The sequence below is a fragment of the Budorcas taxicolor genome, chromosome 4 (genome assembly GCF_023091745.1).
Source record: "Budorcas taxicolor isolate Tak-1 chromosome 4, Takin1.1, whole genome shotgun sequence".
Taxonomy (NCBI): Eukaryota; Metazoa; Chordata; class Mammalia; order Artiodactyla; family Bovidae; genus Budorcas; species Budorcas taxicolor.
Window position 1 is genome coordinate 40,505,514 of NC_068913.1, and position 22,020 is coordinate 40,527,533.

General features: G+C 36.8%; 1 protein-coding gene across 1 annotated transcript in view; it reads left to right on the plus strand.

Annotated features, from left to right (window-relative positions):
• The window catches only part of CACNA2D1 (calcium voltage-gated channel auxiliary subunit alpha2delta 1), a 532,663-nt gene that overhangs the window by 387,204 nt on the left and 123,439 nt on the right, over nucleotides 1–22,020 (plus strand). The window contains exons 8-9 of the mRNA XM_052638827.1: nucleotides 15,653–15,722; nucleotides 21,239–21,289. Coding sequence (XP_052494787.1) covers nucleotides 15,653–15,722; nucleotides 21,239–21,289 — 121 coding nt within the window. The remainder of the gene's footprint in view (nucleotides 1–15,652; nucleotides 15,723–21,238; nucleotides 21,290–22,020) is intronic.

The window sequence follows — 22,020 nt, forward strand, 5'->3', positions numbered from 1 at the left end:
AGTTCTAAGAATCCAATTGCATAGCATGGACCAAGCTGCGAATCACATTAGAGAACTGAATAGAAATTTTAGAAACTAATTGAAAGATCTCTTTCCAGATTTTAAGTCTGTGTGTTTATATTGAAAGTTATTAATGGTTTTCTTTAATCAGTAAATGTGGATTTGTTAAAATGAGAATATATTTTAAAAATTAACATGAATAAATCCTTGTATAATGTCCTTTATTCTTATATAAAAGTTTAAGAGGAAATAAATTTATAATGAAAATGAAAGATTAATCACTAGTACATACTGAGAATCTATTGAAAAGACTTTAAGTGAAATGTGTGTTGGTATTTTTAACTTTTCCACCTTTCCAAGCAAGCTGACAAGCACAAATGCATTTTCTTTCTCAAAGTGAGACAGAGTTATGGGATGCATACTAGGTCATTAGGCTTTAAAAAACGTAGCATATATGAGAGTTTATTTAGACTTGCATTTTTTAAACATTTAACATTAGAGTTGTTAACAATAAAAAGTCACAACAGTGAAAAGGGGGTGAAATAGAGATTAGATAATGAATGTCTTTGTGAATAAGAGTATGTGGGCATCATCAAACTAAATAGCTCTAAAATTAGGTGAGGATATATAACTTCTTGCAATAAGTGCCAGATAGTAAGATCATTGACAATTACTTTTTGCAGAAATCCAGTGGACTAGGAAAGGCGTACTGGTATTTCATTGTTGAAAAAAATTCATGTACACTACCAAAATGTAAACATTAATACCAGATGTTGGGGAGATATCACATAGCTTGCTATAACAGATGAATTTTCTACTTGGAAATACTGTTCAGTATAATACAAAACTTCTTCTAAAATACTCTTACATTACTAATATGTTCAATATCATATATCAGGAATTTGAAAACTTTCATATGTAATATAAAGAAAAAGGCATTTATTGCTCATGTACATAGTAAGCCTAATATAATAAACCTTAATATTATGGCAGGTCTTATAAAATTTATAATTTATAATTAGTGTACAATAACACAGTACATGATTATAATTATTTATATTTATCAGTAACTTACAGCATTATGTAGCTTTAAACTGTATTAACTCAATACAAAATTCCATTTATGAGTAGCTGAGGATAGGAGGAAAAAGATAAGTAAGAGAAAATATGATAATAATGAGAAACCTAGAGCCCAGAACTACAGGGAAGTTGATAATGCTGCAAAAGAACACACAGTATTAGAGAAATAGGAAGGAGAAGGGAAGGAGAGATTGTATAAGAGAGAGAGAACACTGGGGTCAAGAGGTGGGAGGAAAGATAGATCCTACTATGTACATTTTTCCAAGATGAGTCTTTTTACAAGTAGTTAACTTTTAAGCATACCAGTAAATTTTATTTTAAATGCTAATTTAGGGATTATGGCTTTAATTTTTTTTAAAGCCTAATCATATACTTCCTAACATATTGACATTTGTCCTCTTTCACCTTGGAAAAACTCCGTAAAGATTTAGTTTAGCTGAATCCATATGGTCCCCCCAGAATGTTAGTTGTGGAAGTAACCCTGGGCTTTCCTATAATACCATGCTTTTTAAGATTTAACTCAACAAATCATCTCTGAGTCTCATAATGGCTCTCTTGATTGCTATGGAATACACTCGATGAAATTTCATTGAGTACGTTGCTGAGGTGCTCTTTTATTTAAAAAAAATGTTGACATATGAAAAGCTGTACATAGTTAATATATATAACAAGATGAATTTGGAGATAAGTATACATTGGTGATACCATCACCACAATCAGTGTCATCAACCTATTTATCATCTGGAAAAGTTTCCTCCTACTCTCTTACTTATTAGTATATTTTGTGTTATAAAAACACTTAATATAAGATCTATCCTGCATGGAGGGAAGAATGAGCAGCCAAGATGACTATCCTCTTGTTCTCTGTCCATCCCCACTCATGGGGATGAGTCCCTGCTTCAGCTACAATCTATTCACCTGACTGACCCTCACTCTTAATAATAGGTAGAACCTAATTAATAAATACCTGCATACTTGCTCCCAGCCCCAGCTTGTGATTATTCTAAGCTTTATATCGGCTTTATATACTTGATAGCTTATCAAAGAACAGTGAGGGGCATGCTCTCTGCTGCTTTCACTGGAAACCTATGAGCTAAGCTGAGATCGGTGTCAATTCTCCCTATAACTGGAAACTTCCCCCCCTTCCTTCCCTCATTCCCTCCCCACTTTCCACTTCCAGCTATGAGTGGGCTATATTTCGGCCCACCAGCAACCACACATGGTGGAGTATTGGTTCAGGACCTTGCTTCAGACCCATAAGATCCCCCAGTCCTTTAAACCATTGATGTCTCTGTCACTATATCCAGGCTCTTTAGCCTTAAAGCTGCAGGCCTGTGGAACACAGCCCAACATACCCTCTTAGCACAACTTTAAGTGTACAATACTGTATTGTTACCTTCTGGTTCTATGCTATACGGAAGATCTCTAGGGCTTAGTGGTTTTGTATAACTGAAACTTTGTAAACTCTTTAACTGATACTTCCCCACTTGTACTTCCCCTAGCAACCACCATTCTACTTTCCTTCTATAGGTTTGATTATTTTAGATTCCTCATGTAAGTGATATATCGTTCGGGGCCAGTGTAATTTCCTCGGGTCTGTCTCATTGCAGCAAAAATTTGACATGACGGACCTAGGGTTACCTCTCTGTTACAGCTCAGTTTTATTTGGCAGGCAAAGGAAAATACATCCCCGTGGCACGAGGGTGGTTGACCCAAAAGAAGAGAAGGCTCAATCTTGGCTTCTCTTTTTATATGGTTTCTCTCCTCCCCCTGAGCCTTCCCTATGTAAACTGGGCTAGCCAGGCTGTTTGTTTCACCTGAGGTTCTCAGTATGGTCCTGGGATTTTCTTTTGTTTCATTTTTACAGGCTTTTCCTTTCTTTTTCTTTTAGCCACCACCATTTGGGGCTCCTTTTTCCTATTCTAACTACCTAGCCATATAGTACTTGTCCTTCTGTGCCTGCTTATTTTGTTTAGCATAATATCCCTCAGGTTCATTGATGTTGTCACAGATGGCAGGATTTTTGTCTTTTTTGAGGCTAAATGAGTTGCTCTTCATGATAATAATGCTCTAATAGAATCAAAGGTCTTTAGTAAAGACACTAAGACATTATTATAATTTAAAAGTGGACCTCTATATTTCTGTGTATGCTAAGGCATGCTTTTAACACATTTTACATGTCTTTAGGTTTAAAGAGTCTTTTGAAATGAAGGATTTTTAAAAATCTCTCAGTAAGCCATACTTTCCTCTCTGATTTTAGTCTTTCCATTTTGATACTGAACAAAATAATGTGGAACAGCTCATCCCTGATTACTGTCTGTTAAAATGAAGGTCAAAATAGCCTTTAATTATTGTTAATTATCTTACTTGTGAGTTGAAATAGAATACATATTACCTAATTGGATTTTACATGGCAAGATTTGGACCTCAGGCTAGGATCTCCCGACTAACTGTGAGAAACTAGATGGGTCTTCTAAATTTTCTGAGCCTTAGTCATCAAATCTAAAAATAAATATGAGCACTAATGTTTCAATTTTAGAGTTCCCTGGTGGCCTAGTGGTTAGGACACTGAGCCACTGGATAGCCCAGGTTTGATCCCTGGTTGGGAAACTGAAATCTTGGGGCTTTCCAGGTGGCTCAGTGGTAAAAAAATCCGCCCTCTTTGAAGTTAAATCCCTGGGTTGGGAAGATCCCCTGGAGAAGGAGGTGGCAACCCACTCCAGTAATTTTGCCTGGGAAATCCCATGGATGGAGGAACCTGGTGGGCTACAGCTCATGGGTCATGAAAGTCAGACATGAATTGTTGACTAAACAACAACAACAAATGTTTTGATTTATCCCCTGAGAGTTGTGATGGATGGGATAATATAATGAAAAGTACTTGCAGTAACTCCACATGGTGGAGTTGGTCAGAGATGTAGGTTTTAACCTATGACCTTAGTTAAGTCACTTCTCAAGAATGCCCAGTTAAATTTCAGTTTCAGATAACAAAGGATTTTTCAGTGTAAGTATATGATGTTTGAGAAATATTTACTCTTAAAAAGTATTTAATATTTACTCTAAATTTTTTTTAATTAAAATTAAAATTTAATTGGATGTCCTTAATTTCCTTTTCATAAATTTATTAATCCTATGTCTTGGGCACTGAGTTTATGAGAAAATATGAGAAATAAACTTTCCTGTTACCTCATGGCATTGTGAGGATCCAAGAATCTATTTCATGTATTAATATAAATGCAGAATTTGTGTTTTTTCTTCTTTTTTTAATTCTATAAACTACCTTTAAAGCCTTTTTTGCCATATTATTGTAAATGAGTTTGTAGAAACTAGAATCCTCTAACTCACAATATAAGATCTAAAATAAAATGTGTTCTTGTGAGATAGTAAGATGCTGCTTAAAGCAGAGCTAATAGTGTGAGTGGGTTAACCAGGTATATAACCTGATAGCCAGTATTTAAGTTGCACTGCCATATCTTGATATCATGGTACCCTTGGGGAAATATTCAGACTTGAGCTGTTAAACAAAAAGGATAAAGTAGAATTAAGAGGAGAAAAAAATTAAATGCTTCTTATTTGCTAAGACATTTAGGAAAAAGCCAGTGATGATTAGCCACTCTGCTGATTTCCATATTTCAGGTTATTTAAACTGCATGGAGGCACTACTGCCTCCAGAGCTGACATAATATAAGGGCTCCTCTGCAGAGCCAATTCTGGATAGCAGTTTGATATGACTGGGGATGGATTTCACCTCTAACATCTGTCCTTAGAGTGAATATCAGTAATTTGTCTGTTTTCTAATTTTGGTTGATATGTATGGAAATATGGTATAAAAATGGTGGTTATATGTCTTTTTCTTCTTTTTTCCCCTTTTCTCCTTCTTTTCCTCTTCCTTCTCCACCTCTCCTTTTTCTCCTCTCTCTTCTCCAACTTAGAAGATAGGCAGGCTGTGTGATAATAGAAAGAGGAACATTGTATTGCAAGGAGTTCTTGACTCATATTGAAACTTTCATGGCTAAGTCATATCTCTGAACCTATTTCTTAACCAGTAACTTGGGATGATTGAAGAAGGTGATTTCCAACACAGGCACTACCTTTATTTACTTATGCATTTAGACCTCATTTGCTACACCACAGTCCTTGTTTTATAGGATAAACTAGAGGTACTTGCCCTACTCATACTGCATGTCATGGCAGAGTTGAAGCTGGAACCCATATCTGATGACATCTTGTTGAATATGTGCTGACTGGACAATCAGTTTAATTTATGAGTGCTTTCTCAATTCCTGGGTTTGGAAGATCTGCTGGAGAAGGGAAAGGCTACCACTCCAGTATTATGGCCTGCAGAATTCCATGGTCTATAGTCCATGGGGTTGCAAAGAAGCAGACATGACTGAGCAACTTTCACTTCACTTCCTTTAGAAGCCCTTAATTGATTTATATAAATTAACCTTAATGTTATTAAAACTGCTTTCAAGAGCTATCAACTATTTGAATTTTTATGTATCATAAAAACTATAGGCATAAACAACACATTTCATCTATTAGTGTCTCTTAAAATTGTACCAATTACTGCAATAATTGGGACTGTAATTAGAAGTTACTGGCTTGTCGGAATGCCAATATAGACAGTGCTTATTCTTTTTTGGTAATTAGTTCCACTTATAAAAAAAGGATAAAACTTAAATCTCTTAAACTTCATGTTGCATTTTTAGTTAATCATTTAATTAAATGTCTTATTAAACATTTGTTCTTTCTTCATCCTCTTTCATTTATTTATTTCAAAAACATGGGTTTACTGAATAGGAACCTAGTATATGTTGCTGCTACTGCTGCTAAGTCACGTCAGTCGTGTCCGACTCTGTGCAACCCCATAGACGGCAGCCCGCCAGGCTCCCCCGTCCCTGGGATTCTCCAGGCAAGAACACTGGAGTGGGTTGCCATTTCCCTCTCCAATGCATGAAAGTGAAAAGTGAAAGTGAAAGCGCTCAATCATGTCTGACTCTGTGCGACCCCATAGATGGCAGCCCACCAGGCTCCCCCATCCATGGGATTTTCCAGGCAAGAGTACTGGAGTGGGGTGCCATTGCCTTCTCCGGGTATATGTTGAATTAGTGTTAAATATTTCTTATGGAGACACTTCCTTGTTCTTGAATCTGCTAGGATTTTGCTAAAACAAAGTGTGAAGTAACCTGTGTGCAGAGTATATAGAGGGACATATTTTGCCATGTGTATAGCCAATTATTCTTAAGCTGCTTAACTCTTTTTGAAAAATACCTTTAAAATGTTTTAAACAGCAAATAACAGATGACAGAGCAGTCCAAAGAATACCTTTTTAGTTATTTATAAAGGGAGCATTTGCTAGATTGCTGGTTAATTTGAAGAAAACATAATAGCAATGGAGCCTCAGAATTTTGAGGTATTTATTTATAAAAGAATAACTGCTTTCAGTGATCAGTTTTCTTAAAAAAGAAAAAAGACTGATTTTTTTTACTTTGATATTTGTGAATGGATATGAAGTTTAACTATAAATATGTTTAATTATATTTGTTGAATGCTATATGAATACACTTTAAGTTGAAATGATTACCCTATTGCTTTTTTATACTAATAATGATTAGAGTCGAAGCATCATTTAGGAATAAAACTAGCTACCAGTTACAGGAAATCCAAAACAATGGTGATTTCAACACTATAGAGGTTTATTTCTTACTCAGTCAAAGAATATCAGTTATAGACCAGGGCTGATAAGGAAGGCTCACATACAAGGGTTTACACTCCTGTCTTGCTAAATCGCTTTAGTTATGTCCAACTCTGTGCGACCCCGTAGACGGCAGCCTACTGGGCACCTCCATACCTGGGATTCTCCAGGCAAGAACACTGGAGTGGTCCAACTTCGCGACCCCATGGACTGCAGCCTTCCAGGCACCTCCATCCATGAGAGTTTCCAAGCAAGAGTACTGGAGTGGGTTGCCCTTGCCTTCTCCATCTTATTTCTCTGACATTCTCTGAGTATATATTCTGCAGTGTCCACCATTGTTACTTGTTTTTTTTTTTTCATATGGGACAAAGAATAGTATTCCCTCTCTTTTTAAGGCACTTTCTGGAAATCAAACAAAACCTTTCCTCTTATGCAACATTGGCCAAAGTTTAGTGGGCTCATGGTCATAGTTTACCTTCAATTTATATTGTAAATTATACAATTTGTGTACGATAGGTTGTATTACTTGCAAAAACACCATATATATATATATATATATACATATATACATATGTATATATATATATATATATGCAGCCATGAAATTAAAAGACGCTTACTCCTTGGAAGAAAAGTTATGACCAACCTAGATAGCATATTCAAAAGCAGAGACATTACTTTGCCGACTAAGGTCCGTCTTGTCAAGGCTATGGTTTTTCCAGTGGTCATGTATGGATGTGAGAGTTGGACTGTGAAGAAGGCTGAGCGCTGAAGAATTGATGCATTTGAACGTGGTGTTGGAGAAGACTCTTGAGAGTCCCTTGGACTGCAAGGAGATCCAACCAGTCCATTCTGTAGGAGATCAGCCCTGGGATTTCTTTGGAAGGAATGATGCTGAAGCTGAAACTCCAGTACTTTGGCCATTTCATGTGAAGAGTTGACTCATTGGAAAAGACTCTGATGCTGGGAGGGGTTGGGGGCAGGAGGAGAAGGGGACGACAGAGGATGAGATGGCTGGATCGCATCACTGACTCGATGGACGTGAGTCTGAGTGAACTCCAGGAGTTTGTGATGGACAGGGAGGCCTGGCGTGCTGCAATTCATGGGGTCGCAAAGAGTCAGACACGACTGATCGACTGAACTGAACTGAACTGATAAATGCACACACATACACACAAAATAATATATTATTGAATTTCTCACAGGATCCCAATTTATAGAGGTAATTCTGTAACCTATTTTTGTTTTCTTTTATATGACCCCATTTCTTAGCCAAGTCTGTCTAATTTTTCACTTACAAGGGTGGAAGAGTTGTTAACTTTGCAGTCAGCTATGGGTCCAGTTATTTCACAAGTGAGAGCAGTTAAGTAAGATCCTGATATGAAAATGGGATGTGCTTATAATTTGATGGAGGATAAAATTGTATGTAAAAGGTTTGCATCTGTCTGTGTCTGTGCTAAGTCACTTTAGTCGTGTCCAGCTCTGTGCAACCCTATGGACTGTAGCCCACCAAGCTACTCTATCCACGGGATTCTCCAGGCAAGAATACTGGAGTGGGTTGCCATTTCCTTCTCCAGGGGGTCTTCCAGACCCAGGAAAAATTAAACTTCCTCTCTTAGGTCTCCTGCATGGGCAGGCAGGTTCTTTACCACTATCACCACCTGGAAGCCCTAAATATATGCATAAGTATTGTTAAAAATCTTTAGCTCTTTTTAAGTTCTAAAATAGCTCATTTTACTCCTTTCTGTTTGATACATTGCTAAATTTGCAATCCTTTTTTAGATACATAGGACCATCTTTGATGTGCAGCTCTTGTTGTGTTCAGTATATTCTATTAAGACAAATTTAAAACACTTGTCAAAATTCAGACTTTTTTTTTTACACATCTCTCTAATTGTACACCTCTTTCCTTTGCCCCAAAGTAACCTCTAGTCTGTATATTGTGTTCATCATTTCCACACTTTTTTCATTATCCTTTTACTAACCATGTACAATATATCATTTATTTTTTTATTTTTAATTTTTATTTTTACTTTATTTTACTTTACAATACTGTATTGGTTTTGCCATACATTGACATGAATCCGCCACGGGTGTACATGCAATCCCAAACATGAACCCCCCCTCCCACCTCCCTTCCCACAACATCCCTCTGGGTCATCCCCATGCACCAGCCCCAAGCATGCTGTATCCTGCATCGGACATAGACTGGTGATTTGATTCTTACGTGATAGTATACATGTTTCAATGCCATTCTCCCAAATCATCCCACCCTCTCCCTCTCCCTCTGAGTCCAAAAGTCCGCTATACACATCTGTGTCTTTTTTGCTGTCTTGCATACAGGGTCATCATTGCCATTTTTCTAAATTCCATATATATGTGTTAGTATACTGTATTGGTGTTTTTCTTTCTGGCTTACTTCACTCTGTATAATCGGCTACAGTTTCATCCATCTCAACAGAACTGATTCAAATGTATTCTTTTTGACGGCTGAGTAATACTCCATTGTGTATATGTACCACAGCTTTCTTATCCATTCATCTGCTGATGGACATCTAGGTTGTTTCCATGTCCTGGCTATTATAAACAGTGCTGCGATGAACATTGGGGTACATGTGTCTCTTTCAGTTCTGGTTTCCTTGGTGTGTATGCCCAGCAGTGGGATTGCTGGGTCATATGGCAGTTCTGTTTGCAATTTTTTAAGGAATCTCCACACTGTTCTCCATAGTGGTTGTACTAGTTTGCATTCCCATCAACAGTGTAGGAGGGTTCCCTTTTCTCCACACCCTCTCCAGCATTTATTTCTTGCAGATTTTTGGATCGCAGACATTCTGACTGGTGTGAAGTGGTACCTCATTGTGGTTTTGATTTGCATTTCTCTAATAATGAGTGATGTTGAGCATCTTTTCATGTGTTTGTTAGCCATCCGTATGTCTTCTTTGGAGAAATGTCTATTTAGTTCTTTTGCCCATTTTTTGATTGGGTTGTTTACTTTTCTAGAATTGAGCTGCATAAGTCGCTTGTATATTTTTGAGATTATTTGTTTGTCAGTTGTTTCATTTGCTATTATTTTCTCCCATTCAGAAGGCTGTCTTTTCACCTTGTTTATATTTTCCTTTGTTGTGCAGAAGCTTTTAATTTTAATTAGATCCCATTTGTTTATTTTTGCTTTTATTTCCAGAATTCTGGGAGGTGGATCATAGAGGATCCTGCTGTGATTTATGTCGGAGAGTGTTTTGCCTATGTTCTCCTCTAGGAGTTTTATAGTTTCTGGTCTAACATTTAGATCTTTAATCCATTTTGAATTTATTTTCGTGTGCAGTGTTAGAAAGTGATCTAGTTTCATTCTTTTACAAGTGGTTGACCAGTTTTCCCAGCACCACTTGTTAAAGAGATTGTCTTTACTCCATTGTATATTCTTGCCTCCTTTGTCAAAGATAAGGTGTCCATATGTGTGTGGATTTATCTCTGGGCTTTCTATTTTGTTCCATTGATCTATATTTCTGTCTTTGTGCCAGTACCATACTGTCAGACAACTTTTTAAGCACTTCTCTCAGATATACCAAATATAAAATTTGTAAGAAATACATCCTTTAGCCCCTTTTTCTAAAAAGATTATTGAATTATAAAAATCAGAATCTTTTTCCTATAGAATCACAATTTACTTTTCTATTACTATTACCACCTAACTGGATTTATTTGCTTACAAAAGTAGAAACTTTTTTCTCTGTCAGAGTTCAGTTTTTCTCTGTCTAGCATATATCTGAAATTATTTTCCAGTAAAATTCTCTTCATGTTTTACTTAATAGAACTTGTTGTGTGCAAGTTTATTTTTGTACTGGAGCTAATAATAACATATGGACCATCTAAATGATTAAGTCTGTGTGTACCATTTACTTTATTGAATATTTCATTTAATCTCACAGCTTTTCCTTGTTATCTGCTACTTCTGCTGACAAATAATTCTTGTTAAATGGAAATGTTTTACATGGGCTGTCTGATATATGCAGAATTACCAGCAAATTGCTTTGTAACAAGTGCTTTAATTTTTAAAACTTATGATGATTTATCCTTGGCTGTAATACCTTCAGTTCAGTTCAGTTCAGTCACTCAGTCGTGTCTGACTCTTTGCCACCCCATGAATCACAGCACGCCAGGCCTCCCTGTCCATCACCAACTCCCGAAGTTCACTCAGACTCAAGTCCATCGAGTCGGTGATACCATCCAGCCATCTCATCCTCTGTCGTCCCCTTCTCCTCCTACCCCCAATCCCTCCCAGCATCTTATATCTGTATGAATTTCCAATGTTTATCTAAATTAGAAAAGTGTTCTGGACATATGACCATACAGATGTCAAAGGCACTCTCAAACCAATACAATACTATCATTGAACATCAAGTCTAATTTCTTAGAAACAATATTAAAATCTAAAAAGAATTTGATTAAATATGTCATTATACTCAAGTGTAGGTTGGAAGGAGGAAAACATAAGAACTAGCAAAACTGCTGTTTCTGAAGGAACTGAGGTTCCTAAGGATTCAGGTACCAATAGGAGAGAATTTTGCTCTGAAGACGCTCACAGCTAGATGAGACAGGAAATGTCTTAAACACATTAACATGCAATGCAAAGAGACATCTAGTATATTTATTAAAAAGTTATCTGGAGTTAACTTAGATTATCACTTCTTTAGTAAAATGCAGCTGTCTGGGATTGTTCGCTAAATGACATCTGGCTCACTTAATGTGGCTTCAGGCCATCCAAAGAATCTAACCTAATCTACATTTTGAGTTTTACCTCTTACTGTACAGTTAAACCTTCTCCATGTACTCCAAATTGTTTTTACCCCCTTTAGTATTTAGTTGGTTTTATTTTTTACAACCTGCCCCATTGTTCCTATCCCCACATGCTTTGATCCCAGAGCCCCATTTCCAGTCATATACAACTTATCCGTAATTCCAAATAGAATACATTTGGCTTTCCCCAGAGAAGTCTTTCTTTGTTTTGTTCTCTCAGAGAACTTGGTTTTTTAATGTAGATTACAACAGCTATCAAATTTTATCTTTCTTCAGAATTTATTTGCAGATGCCCTTTTAAAAAAAGCATGGCAATGTAAGTAACTGCAGGTAAACTGTGTGTGTGTGTCTGTGTGTGTGTGTGAGACAGAGAGAAAGAGAAAGAAAGAGAGATCCAAGCAATAGAATGACAGTTGGCTTTTACAGGCATTTTTTAGTATGAGAAAACTTACTTTTTTTGTCTTTCCATGAGACTAAAAATATGAAGTCTTTTTGAATTTTAAAAATGCGTTTTAACTTGTTAATTGTACATGCAATTAGATGTCATTCAAAATGGTGTTACCAGAGAATCAGCCTTCAGTTCATCATTTTGTACTTTATTACTTCCTAGCAGAAATGAAAAACTCTTACTCTTATTTTTAAGCATATTTACTAGAAAATGGCTCAACAGTGTGCATACTTTCTCAAGAATATTTCAGTATTGTGAGTTAACATATAGCTGAGTGAGTGAGTGAGTGAGTGAAGTCACTCAGTCGTGTCCAACTCTTTGCGACCCCATGGACTGTAGTCTATCAGGCTCCTCCATCCACAGGATTTTCCAGACAATAGTACTGGGGTGAGTTGCCATTTCCTTCTCCAAACATATAGGTAAACACTTCAAATTAGTGGTTTGATCACTGACATAGCACACCCTAAATGTCATGTAAAGTAGAAATGCCATCCAGTAGATTTAGTCAGAGATACACCCACAGTTCATTTTTTATCAGGATAAAAAAAAACAAGTGATCATTATCACCATTCATGATGGCCTTCAGAAATGAGATGCCCACATAGTAGGCTTTCATTTCTACTTCTTTTTCCTGCCATTCCAAAATCTTACTGGAAAGCCAAAAGAACTTTTAAAATGAGCAACATTTCACTTTTTGCAAGGTTTGTAGAAACTCTGATTTTCTTTTACACAGCGTTCATTGAACCTCATTATGAAACTGATTATTCCAGGGATTTGCAATATATGGTTATCTTTTTTTACTATTTGACCTTCCTTCTTTCTGAGCCTGTATAAATAATATACCATATAAGTACCACAAGGGGATTTTACAATCAACTAATTAGTATCACAGAAGAAAGTACATTATTTAATTTTAACATAATGTAAACTTTGGCAGGGATTAAAGAGGAATTGGCTATAAGTAGAGATAAGTCTAAATAATACAGGAATTCCAGATATAATATTGTATAACTACCACCCGCAGGGCAGAAATAGGTAACCAAAGGAAGAGACTTTGGTCCCCAAGTGCCCCTGGACTGCGATGCAGATCCTTTTACAGAGAATATGGTTCTGGCCCATGAAGTGGCAGAGGAGGTACTGCCGTGTCACAGAGTTTGCTGGAAGTTCACCCTCTGAGTTGCAGATGTCTCATCAGCGGAGTTCAAAATGGACTGGTTGGATCTCCTTGCAGTCGAAGCGACTCTCAAGAGTCTTCTCCAACACCACAGTTCAAATGCATCAATTCTTCGGTGCTCAGCCTTCTTCACAGTCCAACTCTCACATCCATACATGTCTACTGGAAAAACCATAGCCTTGACTAGACGGAACTTTGTGGACAAAGTAATGTCTCTGCTTTTGAATATGCTATCTAGGTTGGTCATAACTTTCCTTCCAAGGAGTAAGCGTCTTTTAATTTCATGGCTGTAATCACCATCTGCAGTGATTTTGGAGCCCCCAGAAATAAAGTCTGACACTGTTTCCAGTGTTTCCCCATCTATTTCCCATGAAGTGATGAGACCAGATGCCATGATCTTTGTTTTCTGAATGTTGAGCTTTAAGCCAACTAAATTATCTTAGTCAGCTAATAAACGTGATTCTCAGAAAAGTTCTACATAATTTTCATCATTTCTCAATAAAGGGCAAAATACATTGAGAGATGTACATCATATGAAGTATTATTGGGAATTTTCCCAAGAGTTACATGTCTAAGTGTGTTCAAGAAGAAGAGGACTTCAACATAAAATTATCATCCAATTTATAAGCACTTATTGTTCTCCATTGGGTCAAAGGGGTGTGTGTGTATGTGTAAAGCTTTGTAAAGTGTTTTAATTGAAGTAAGTTTATAGTTAATTGGAATAGTACAAAATAATTACAGTTTAAAAGCAGTTAAACACACTTTTTTCTATTTATTGCAAGATGATAAAGACTCTGAAACATCTGTTAGTTAATAGAAGATTCTCAAATCTGCACTTGAATTATTTCACATCATTCAAATAAATATCAGGAAAAGTTTTTTTTCAGTGCAGTTATGTTAATTATAGTTTAGATTTTAAGTTATAATTTTAAATGAACTAGCTATTATCAAATATGCCACTCTAATGGCAGAAAGTGAAGAGGAACTAAAGAGCCTCTTGATGATGGTGATAAAGAAGAGTGGAAAAGATGGCTTAAAACTCAACATTCAAAAAAACAAAGATCATGGCATCCAGTCCTATCACTTCATGGCAAATAGATGGGGAAAAAGTAGAAGCAGTGACAGATTTTATTTTCTTGGGCTGAAAAATCACTGTGCAGAGTGACCTCAGGCACGTAATTAAAAGCCACTTGCTCCTTGGAAGGAAAGTTATGACAGACTTATACAGCATATTAAAAAGCAAACATATCACTTTGCCAACAAAGTTCCATATAGTCCATATAGTCATAGCTATGGTTTTTCCAGTAGTTATGTATGGATGAGAGAGCTGGACCATGAAAGATGAGCTCTGAAGAATTGATACTTTGGAACTGTGGTGCTGGAAAAGATTCTTGAGAATCCCTTGGACAGCCAGGAGATCAAACCAGTCAATCCTAAAGGAAATAATCCCTGAATATTCATTGGAAGGACTGGTGCTAAAGCTCCAATACTTAGGCCATCACATGTGAAGAACTGACTCATTGGAAAAGAACCTGATGCTGGGAAAAACTGAGGGCTTTCCAGCCTTTTTCTTGCTGGAAAGACATGAGTTTGAGCAAACTCAAGGAGATAGTAAAGGACAGGGAAGTCTGGTGTGCTGCACTCCATGGGGTCACAAAGAATTGGACACAACTGAGTGACTGAACAACACAAAGGACTGAATCTGAAGTTCAGTACTTTGGCTACCTAATTGGAAGAGCCAGCTCATCATAGAAGACCCTGATGCTGGGAAAGATTGAGGGCAGGAGGAGAAGCGGGTGACAGAGAATGAGATGGTTGGATAGCATCACTGACTCAATGGACATGAGTTTGAGAAACTCTGGGAGACGGTGAAGGACCGGGAAACCAGGCATGCTGCAGTTCCTAGGGTTGCAAAGAGTTGGACATAACTTAATGACGGAACAGCACAACATCAAGGTTGAAAAATTATGCTGTTATGTGATAACAATCCAAGAAAAACCGTCTTTTTATAGACCAAAATAGTATAACATTGAATGAAAATAAAAGGATCAAATAATGTACAATTTTCATTAGTGGCAAATAAATTTTCTGTTAAATTTTTCTGTTAGTAGAGAGGAAAGAAAATGTATATTTTCTGGACACTGGTGAAACATACTCATGGGCACTCTGAACATCCTTATGCCTTCAGTTTATTTCTGAAATAATATGAAAAAAAAATGACTTAAGCCACTTTCTTCTGTATTGCTATGTTGTTTTCCACTTAAAAAAGAAAAAGATTAAAGGCGTAAAACTCTGGCATCTCCCAGTTTAACATTGCTGTGGATAGGTGGAATGTGTCCTTAGTGCTTTGTAACTTTTAAAAATATTACTTTCCCAGATAACATCTAATATTTTGGTTTTAATTCTCTATTTTAAATTGAACTTCTCGTGTTCTAATTCTTTCTCTCTTTTTTTAAAGCTTCTCCATGGGTTGATAACAGTAGAACTCCAAACAAGATTGACCTTTATGATGTACGCAGGAGACCATGGTAAGAATGTTTGGATAATAATGAAAAGATGAAAAAGACAAAATAGGTTTTATTTCTTTTTCTTTCTTTTTTTTCTTTTTTGGTGTAAAAGTTGGAGGGACTCGTTCTATTATTAGTGGTAATCTTGTCTGATTATTATAGAGCTCTAGTGTTTTTTTTTTTCTTCTATACATATGCATTTTGTATACACTTCTACTTTTAAAAATAAAGTTAAATGAAAATGATGAGTTCAGTGGATACTGATAATGAATATTGTTGAACTGATTGATCAAATGCATTTGATGTGGGCTTCCATTACGTTTTTAGTTAATGTCATCTCTAAATCTCTTTTAGCTTTTAGGGATTTCTGTTGAAATACTCCCAATTCCTTGTAGTAGGGCTCTAAAAAAGTGTCCAGATAGAGTAGAAGATAGTTTGCCTCTGGCAGTGAATTAATGAGAATTAGCCCCAAGGAAAGAGCTGCCTCTAGTTAAGGACATATTGCTTAGGTTTCATTTTTCCAAACAGTTTAATTGTTCCATCTAAAGAAAATAATCCTAATATATAAGTAGAAGAATACGAAAAAAGTCATAATTACACTCATTGGGAAATAATTGTTAAACTTCTTTATTTAATTGATTTTTTTAATGTATGTAATGTGTGGCTATATATTTTTTAATGGCCATGCATGTTATTATACAGTATATTGCTTTGTAAGCTACTATTTCATATCAATACCTTTGAGTACCTTCATAAGGAACACACAACATCATTTTAAAAGAATGACTAAATGGTAAATAATTTTAAAAATCTTCTATTAATGGACATATCAGATATTTCTCACTTTTTGTTCAGTTCAGTTCAGTCTCTCAGTCATGTATGACTCTTTGCAACCCCATGAATTACAGCACGCCAGGCCTCCCTGTCCATCACAAACTCCTGGAGTTCACTCAGACTCACGTCCATCGAGTCCGTGATGCCATCCAGCCATCTCATCCTCTGTCGTCCCCGTCTGCTCCTGCCCCCAATCCCTCCCAGCATCAGAGTCTTTTCCAATGAGTCAACTCTTCGTATGAGGTGGCCAAAGTATTGGAATTTCAGCTTCAGCATCATTCCTTCCAAAGAAATCCCAGGGCTGATCTCCTTCAGAATGGACTGGTTGGATCTCCTTGCAGTCCAAGGGACTCTCAGGAGTCTTCTCCAACATCACAGTTCAAACGCATCAATTCTTCAGCACTCAGCCTTCTTCACTGTCCAACGCTCACGTTCATACATGACCACTGGAAAAACCATAGCCTTGACTAGATGGACCTTTGTTGGCAAAGTAATGTCTCAGTTTTGAATATGCTGTCTAGGTTGGTCATAACGTTTCTTCCAAGGAGTAAGCATCTTTTAATTTCATGGCTGCAATCACCATCTGCAGTGATTTTGGAGCCCAAGAAAATAAAGTCTGACACTGTTTCCACTGTTTCCCCATCTATTTCCCATGACATGATGGGACAAGATGCCATGATCTTCGTTTTCTGAATGTTGACCTTTAGGCCAACTTTTCACTCTCCTCTTTCACTTTCATCAAGAGGCTTTTTAGTTCTTCTTCACTTTCTGCCATAGGGTGGTGTCATCTGCATATCTGAGGTTATTGATGTTTCTCCTGGCAATCTTGATTCCAGCTTGTGCTTCATCCAGCTCGACGTTTCACATGATATACTATGCATAGAAGTTAAATAGGCAGTGTGACAATATACAGCCTTGACATACTCCTTTTCCTATTTGTAACCAATCTGTTGTTCCATGTCCAGTTCTAACTGTTGCTTCCTGACCTGCATATAGGTTTCTCATGAGGCAGGTCAGGTGTTCTGGTATTCCCATCTCTTTCAGAATTTTCCACAGTTTATTATGATCCACACAGTCAAAGGCTTTGGCATAGTCAAAAAGCAGAAACAGATGTTTTTCTGGAACTCCCTTGCTTTTTCCATGATCCAGCGGATGTTGGTAATTTGATCTCTGGTTCCTCTGCCTTTTCTAAAACCAGCTTGAACATCTGGAAGTTTGCAGTTTACATATTGCTGAAGCCTGGCTTGGAGAATTTTGAGCATTACTTTACTAACATGTAAGATGAGTGCAACTGTGCAGTAGTTTGAGCATTCTTTGGCATTGCCTTTCTTTGGGATTAGAATGAAAACTGACCTTTTCCAGTCCTGTGGCCACTGCTGAGTTTTCCAAATCTGCTGACATATTGAGTGCAGCACTGTCACAGCATCATCTTTCAGGATTTGAAGTAGCTCAACTGGAATTCCATCACCTCCACTAGCTTTATTCGTAGTGATGTTTTCTAAAGCCCACTTGACTTCACATCCCAGGATATCTGGCTCTAGGTGAGGGATCACACCATCATGATTATCTTGGTCGTGAAGATCATTTTTGTACAGTTCTTCTGTGTATTCTTGCCACCTCTTCTTAATATCTTCTGCTTCTATTAGGTCCATACCATTTCTATCCTTTATCGAGCCCATCTTTGCATGAAATGTTCCCTTGATATCTCTAATTTTCTTTAAGTGATCTCTCGTCTTTCCCATTCTGTTGTTTGCCTCTATTTCTTTGCATTGATCACTGAGGAAGGCTTCTTATCTCTTCTTGCTATTCTTTGGAACTCTGCATTCAGATGCTTTCATCTTTCCTTTTCTCCTTTGCTTTTCGCTTCTCTTCTTTTCACAGCTATTTGTAAGGCCTCCTCAGACAGCCATTTTGCTTTTTTGCATTTCTTTTCCATGGGGATGGTCTTGACCCCTGTCTCTTGTACAATGTCACGAACCTCTGTCGATAGTTCATCAGACACTCTATCTATCAGATCTAGTCCCTTAAATCTATTTCTCACTTCCACTATATAATCATAAGGGATTTGATTTAGGTCATACCTGAATGGTCTAGTGGTTTTCCCTAATTTCTTCAATTTAAGTCTGAATTTGGCAATAAGGAGCTTATGATCTGAGCCACAGTCAGCTCCCGGTCTTGTTTTTGCTGACTGTATAGAGCTTTTCCATCTTTGGCTGCAAAGAATATAATCAATCTGATTTCGGGGTTGACCATCTGGTGATGTCCATGTGTAGAGTCTTCTCTTGTGTTGTTGGAAGAGGGTGTTTGCTATGACCAGTGCATTTTCTGGCAAAACTCTATTTTCTTTGCCCTGCTTCATTCCGTACTCCAAGGCCAAATTTGCCTCTTACTCCAGGTGTTTCTTGACTTCCTACTTTTGCATTCCAGTCCCCTATAATGAAAAGGACATCTTTTTTGGGTGTTATTTCTAAAAGGTCTTGTAGGTCTTCATGGAACCGTTCAACTTGAGCTTCTTCAGCATTACTGGTTGGGGCATAGACTTGGATTACGGTCATATTGAATGGTTTGTCTTTGAAATGAACAGAGATCATTCTTTCATTTTTGAGATTGCATCCAAGTACTGCATTTCAGACTCTTTTGTTGACCATGATGGCTACTCCATTTCTTCTAAGGGATTCCCGCCCACAGTAGTAGGTATAATGGTCATCTGAGTTAAATTCACCCATTCCAGTCTATTTTAGTTGGCTGATTCCTAGAATGTCGACATTCACTCTTGCCATCTATTGTTTGACCACTTCCAATTTGCCTTGATTCGTGGACCTGACATTCCAGCTTCCTATGCAATATTGCTCTTTACAGCATCGGACCTTGCTTCTGTCACCAGTCATATCCACACCTGGGTATTGTTTTTGCTTTGGCTCCATCCCTTCATTCTTCTAGAGTTATTTCTCCACTGATCTCCAGTAGCATATTGGGCACCTACTGCCCTGGGGAGTTCCTCTTTTGGTATCCTATCATTTTGCCTTTTCATACTGTTCATGGGGTTCTCAAGGCAAGAATACTGAAGTGGTTTGCCATTCCTTTCTCCAGTGGACCACATGGTGTCAGACCTCCTGACCATGCCCGCCCATCTTGGGTGGCCCCACAGGGCATGGCTTATTTTTACTGAGCTAGATAAGGCTGTGGTCCTAGTGTGATTAGATTGACTAGTTTTCTGTGATTATGTTTTCAGTGTGTCTGCCCTCTGATGCCCTCTTGCAACACCTGCCATCTTACTTGGGTTTCTCTTACCTTGGACATGGTGTTAGGATTCAGACAAATTCTAAGACTCATAATGATCCATTCAAAGAAATATATTTAAAGCTTTTTAAATGCTCTGTTAAATGTCCTAGTAGTAATTTACATTAATACCAGCCATGTATAATATTACCAGATGCTATTCATCCACATATTATTCTTGTTAATATTTCTCCAGGTTAGTGGCTAAGGAGCCATATGTTGCTGAATGGAGACGAACTCTCTGCCATCATGTGATTTAGGTTCAGGAACCAGTTGTTTTGGCAGAAAATTAGAAATTAGGTCCTAACTAGAAGAGACAGATGAAATTCCGTCCTCTCATTTCCCCATGGAGATCCGTGCCAGGACCATTTGTCAATATGCTAGACATGATCTAGATGATTTGCCTTTCATTGAAATAACCCAGCAACCCTACCCTTTTACCTTCTGATAGAGAAGCAAACTTGAATGCAACTAAAAATTATTTTCCATGACTGTTTAATCCTGAATAGTTACTAACTGTGCTGAATGTTGTCTGAAAGCTAATTGGCAAGTTATCTGGCAAGCTTCTGAGAAGTTAGATTTAGAGTGATGGACAATAAGTAGAACACTGAGTTCAGACTCAGGTCTTTTTGTTAGGGAAGGCAGGTCCCTAGTTCCCATCAGTCTACAGCCAGGCACGATGTGCTTTGGGGATTATTTACCTTTAATTAACTTTATGTCTACAGTGACTAAGCTATTCTGTTAGAGTTTCTTTTCATACACAGAGTTTCTGAATCTATAGGATTGGGGCTTAGTGTGATAATCAACATTTTGTACTGACTATCCAGGTGACTTTTAGATACTGTAAAGTTTGAAAACCACTACTTGAAACTCTTGGAAATAACATTATATCGCTCTGTTTCTAATTACTTTGTTGTCTCTTTGTACTTCCCTTAATTTGATACTGCTTTTTCACTTTCCTAGACTACCTGTTTATTTTTGTGGGAATTTTGTGTGTGTATTTAAATTAATGACATAATCTTATTATTTATTTTTGTTATTATTCCTTAGAGTGAATTTTGAAAACTGTGGTCAGCAAAATGGAATTTAGGATAACTTTTTTCCACCCCTAGGGAAATACTCTTCCAGAAGTTAATTTCTTATACTCCTAGTATTAAAGCACATCTCTTTTTCCTTTGTTATAAATACCTTTAAAACATACTTTAAATATTATACCTCTGATATCTTTATTATGTTAAATATTGTGTTTTTAAGTTGATGTTGCAGAATCATGAATTAAATAGTATTATCTACCCAGATAGGAAGGAGATAGGGTCATGCTTGGAAAATGTCTCAGAGATCAGTAAATAGCAATTCAACAAATATCAGTGTTTGAGATTTTACAAGAGAAAAAAAAGATACTCATATGAGTGTATTTGTTTCAGGTACATCCAAGGAGCTGCATCTCCTAAAGACATGCTTATTCTGGTTGATGTGTAAGTAGTTAAACATTACATTATTTTTTATATACTGAGAATATAGGAAGGGTTTCTGGTAGTAGTAATAGTTTAAGACTAGAAATAGGTGGGGAAGAAAAAAACCAATTACAATTATTATGACTTTGTCTATATGCAGACAAAGAAATCAAATTAAGACAATAACAAAACAAACAAAAATTCTCTTGTTGAAAATGAGAGGAATCTTTGTCAGAATTAAAAATTATGACTTTATTCTGGAGTCTAAGCTTTTTGAAAAATTATTAATTTGCTTCCAGCTTTTTGCTTGTTAAACAGTATTAAAGTACATGGTTGCTGAAACCAATCAGTTTCTGCTACCAAAAATGTCGAATTGTTTAGATGGCACTTAGTCACTATTGATCCAAATATATTTTAGGGATTGGTCACAAAATAGATTACTACTAGATATATTACATGTCCATACTGGAACTTTCTCAAGGGAAATGCTGAAATACAAGAAAAAAATTCATTAGTTTTTATATTTGTTATTTATTTGTCACATTGTTTCAAGTTACGTATGTGTGTATAATCTTCCAATAAGATTGAAATTGAAATTTGAAACTGTAGAACATAGAGAAGACAGTATCCTGCCATGAAGATTCAGTTTTTAAGAGCAATACTACAGAATTAAAAACATGAGGTATAAAAGCTTTTATTATTTTCCCTGAGAGAAAAAGATTATATCCTCATCTGTTCTTACTTCCCTGGTG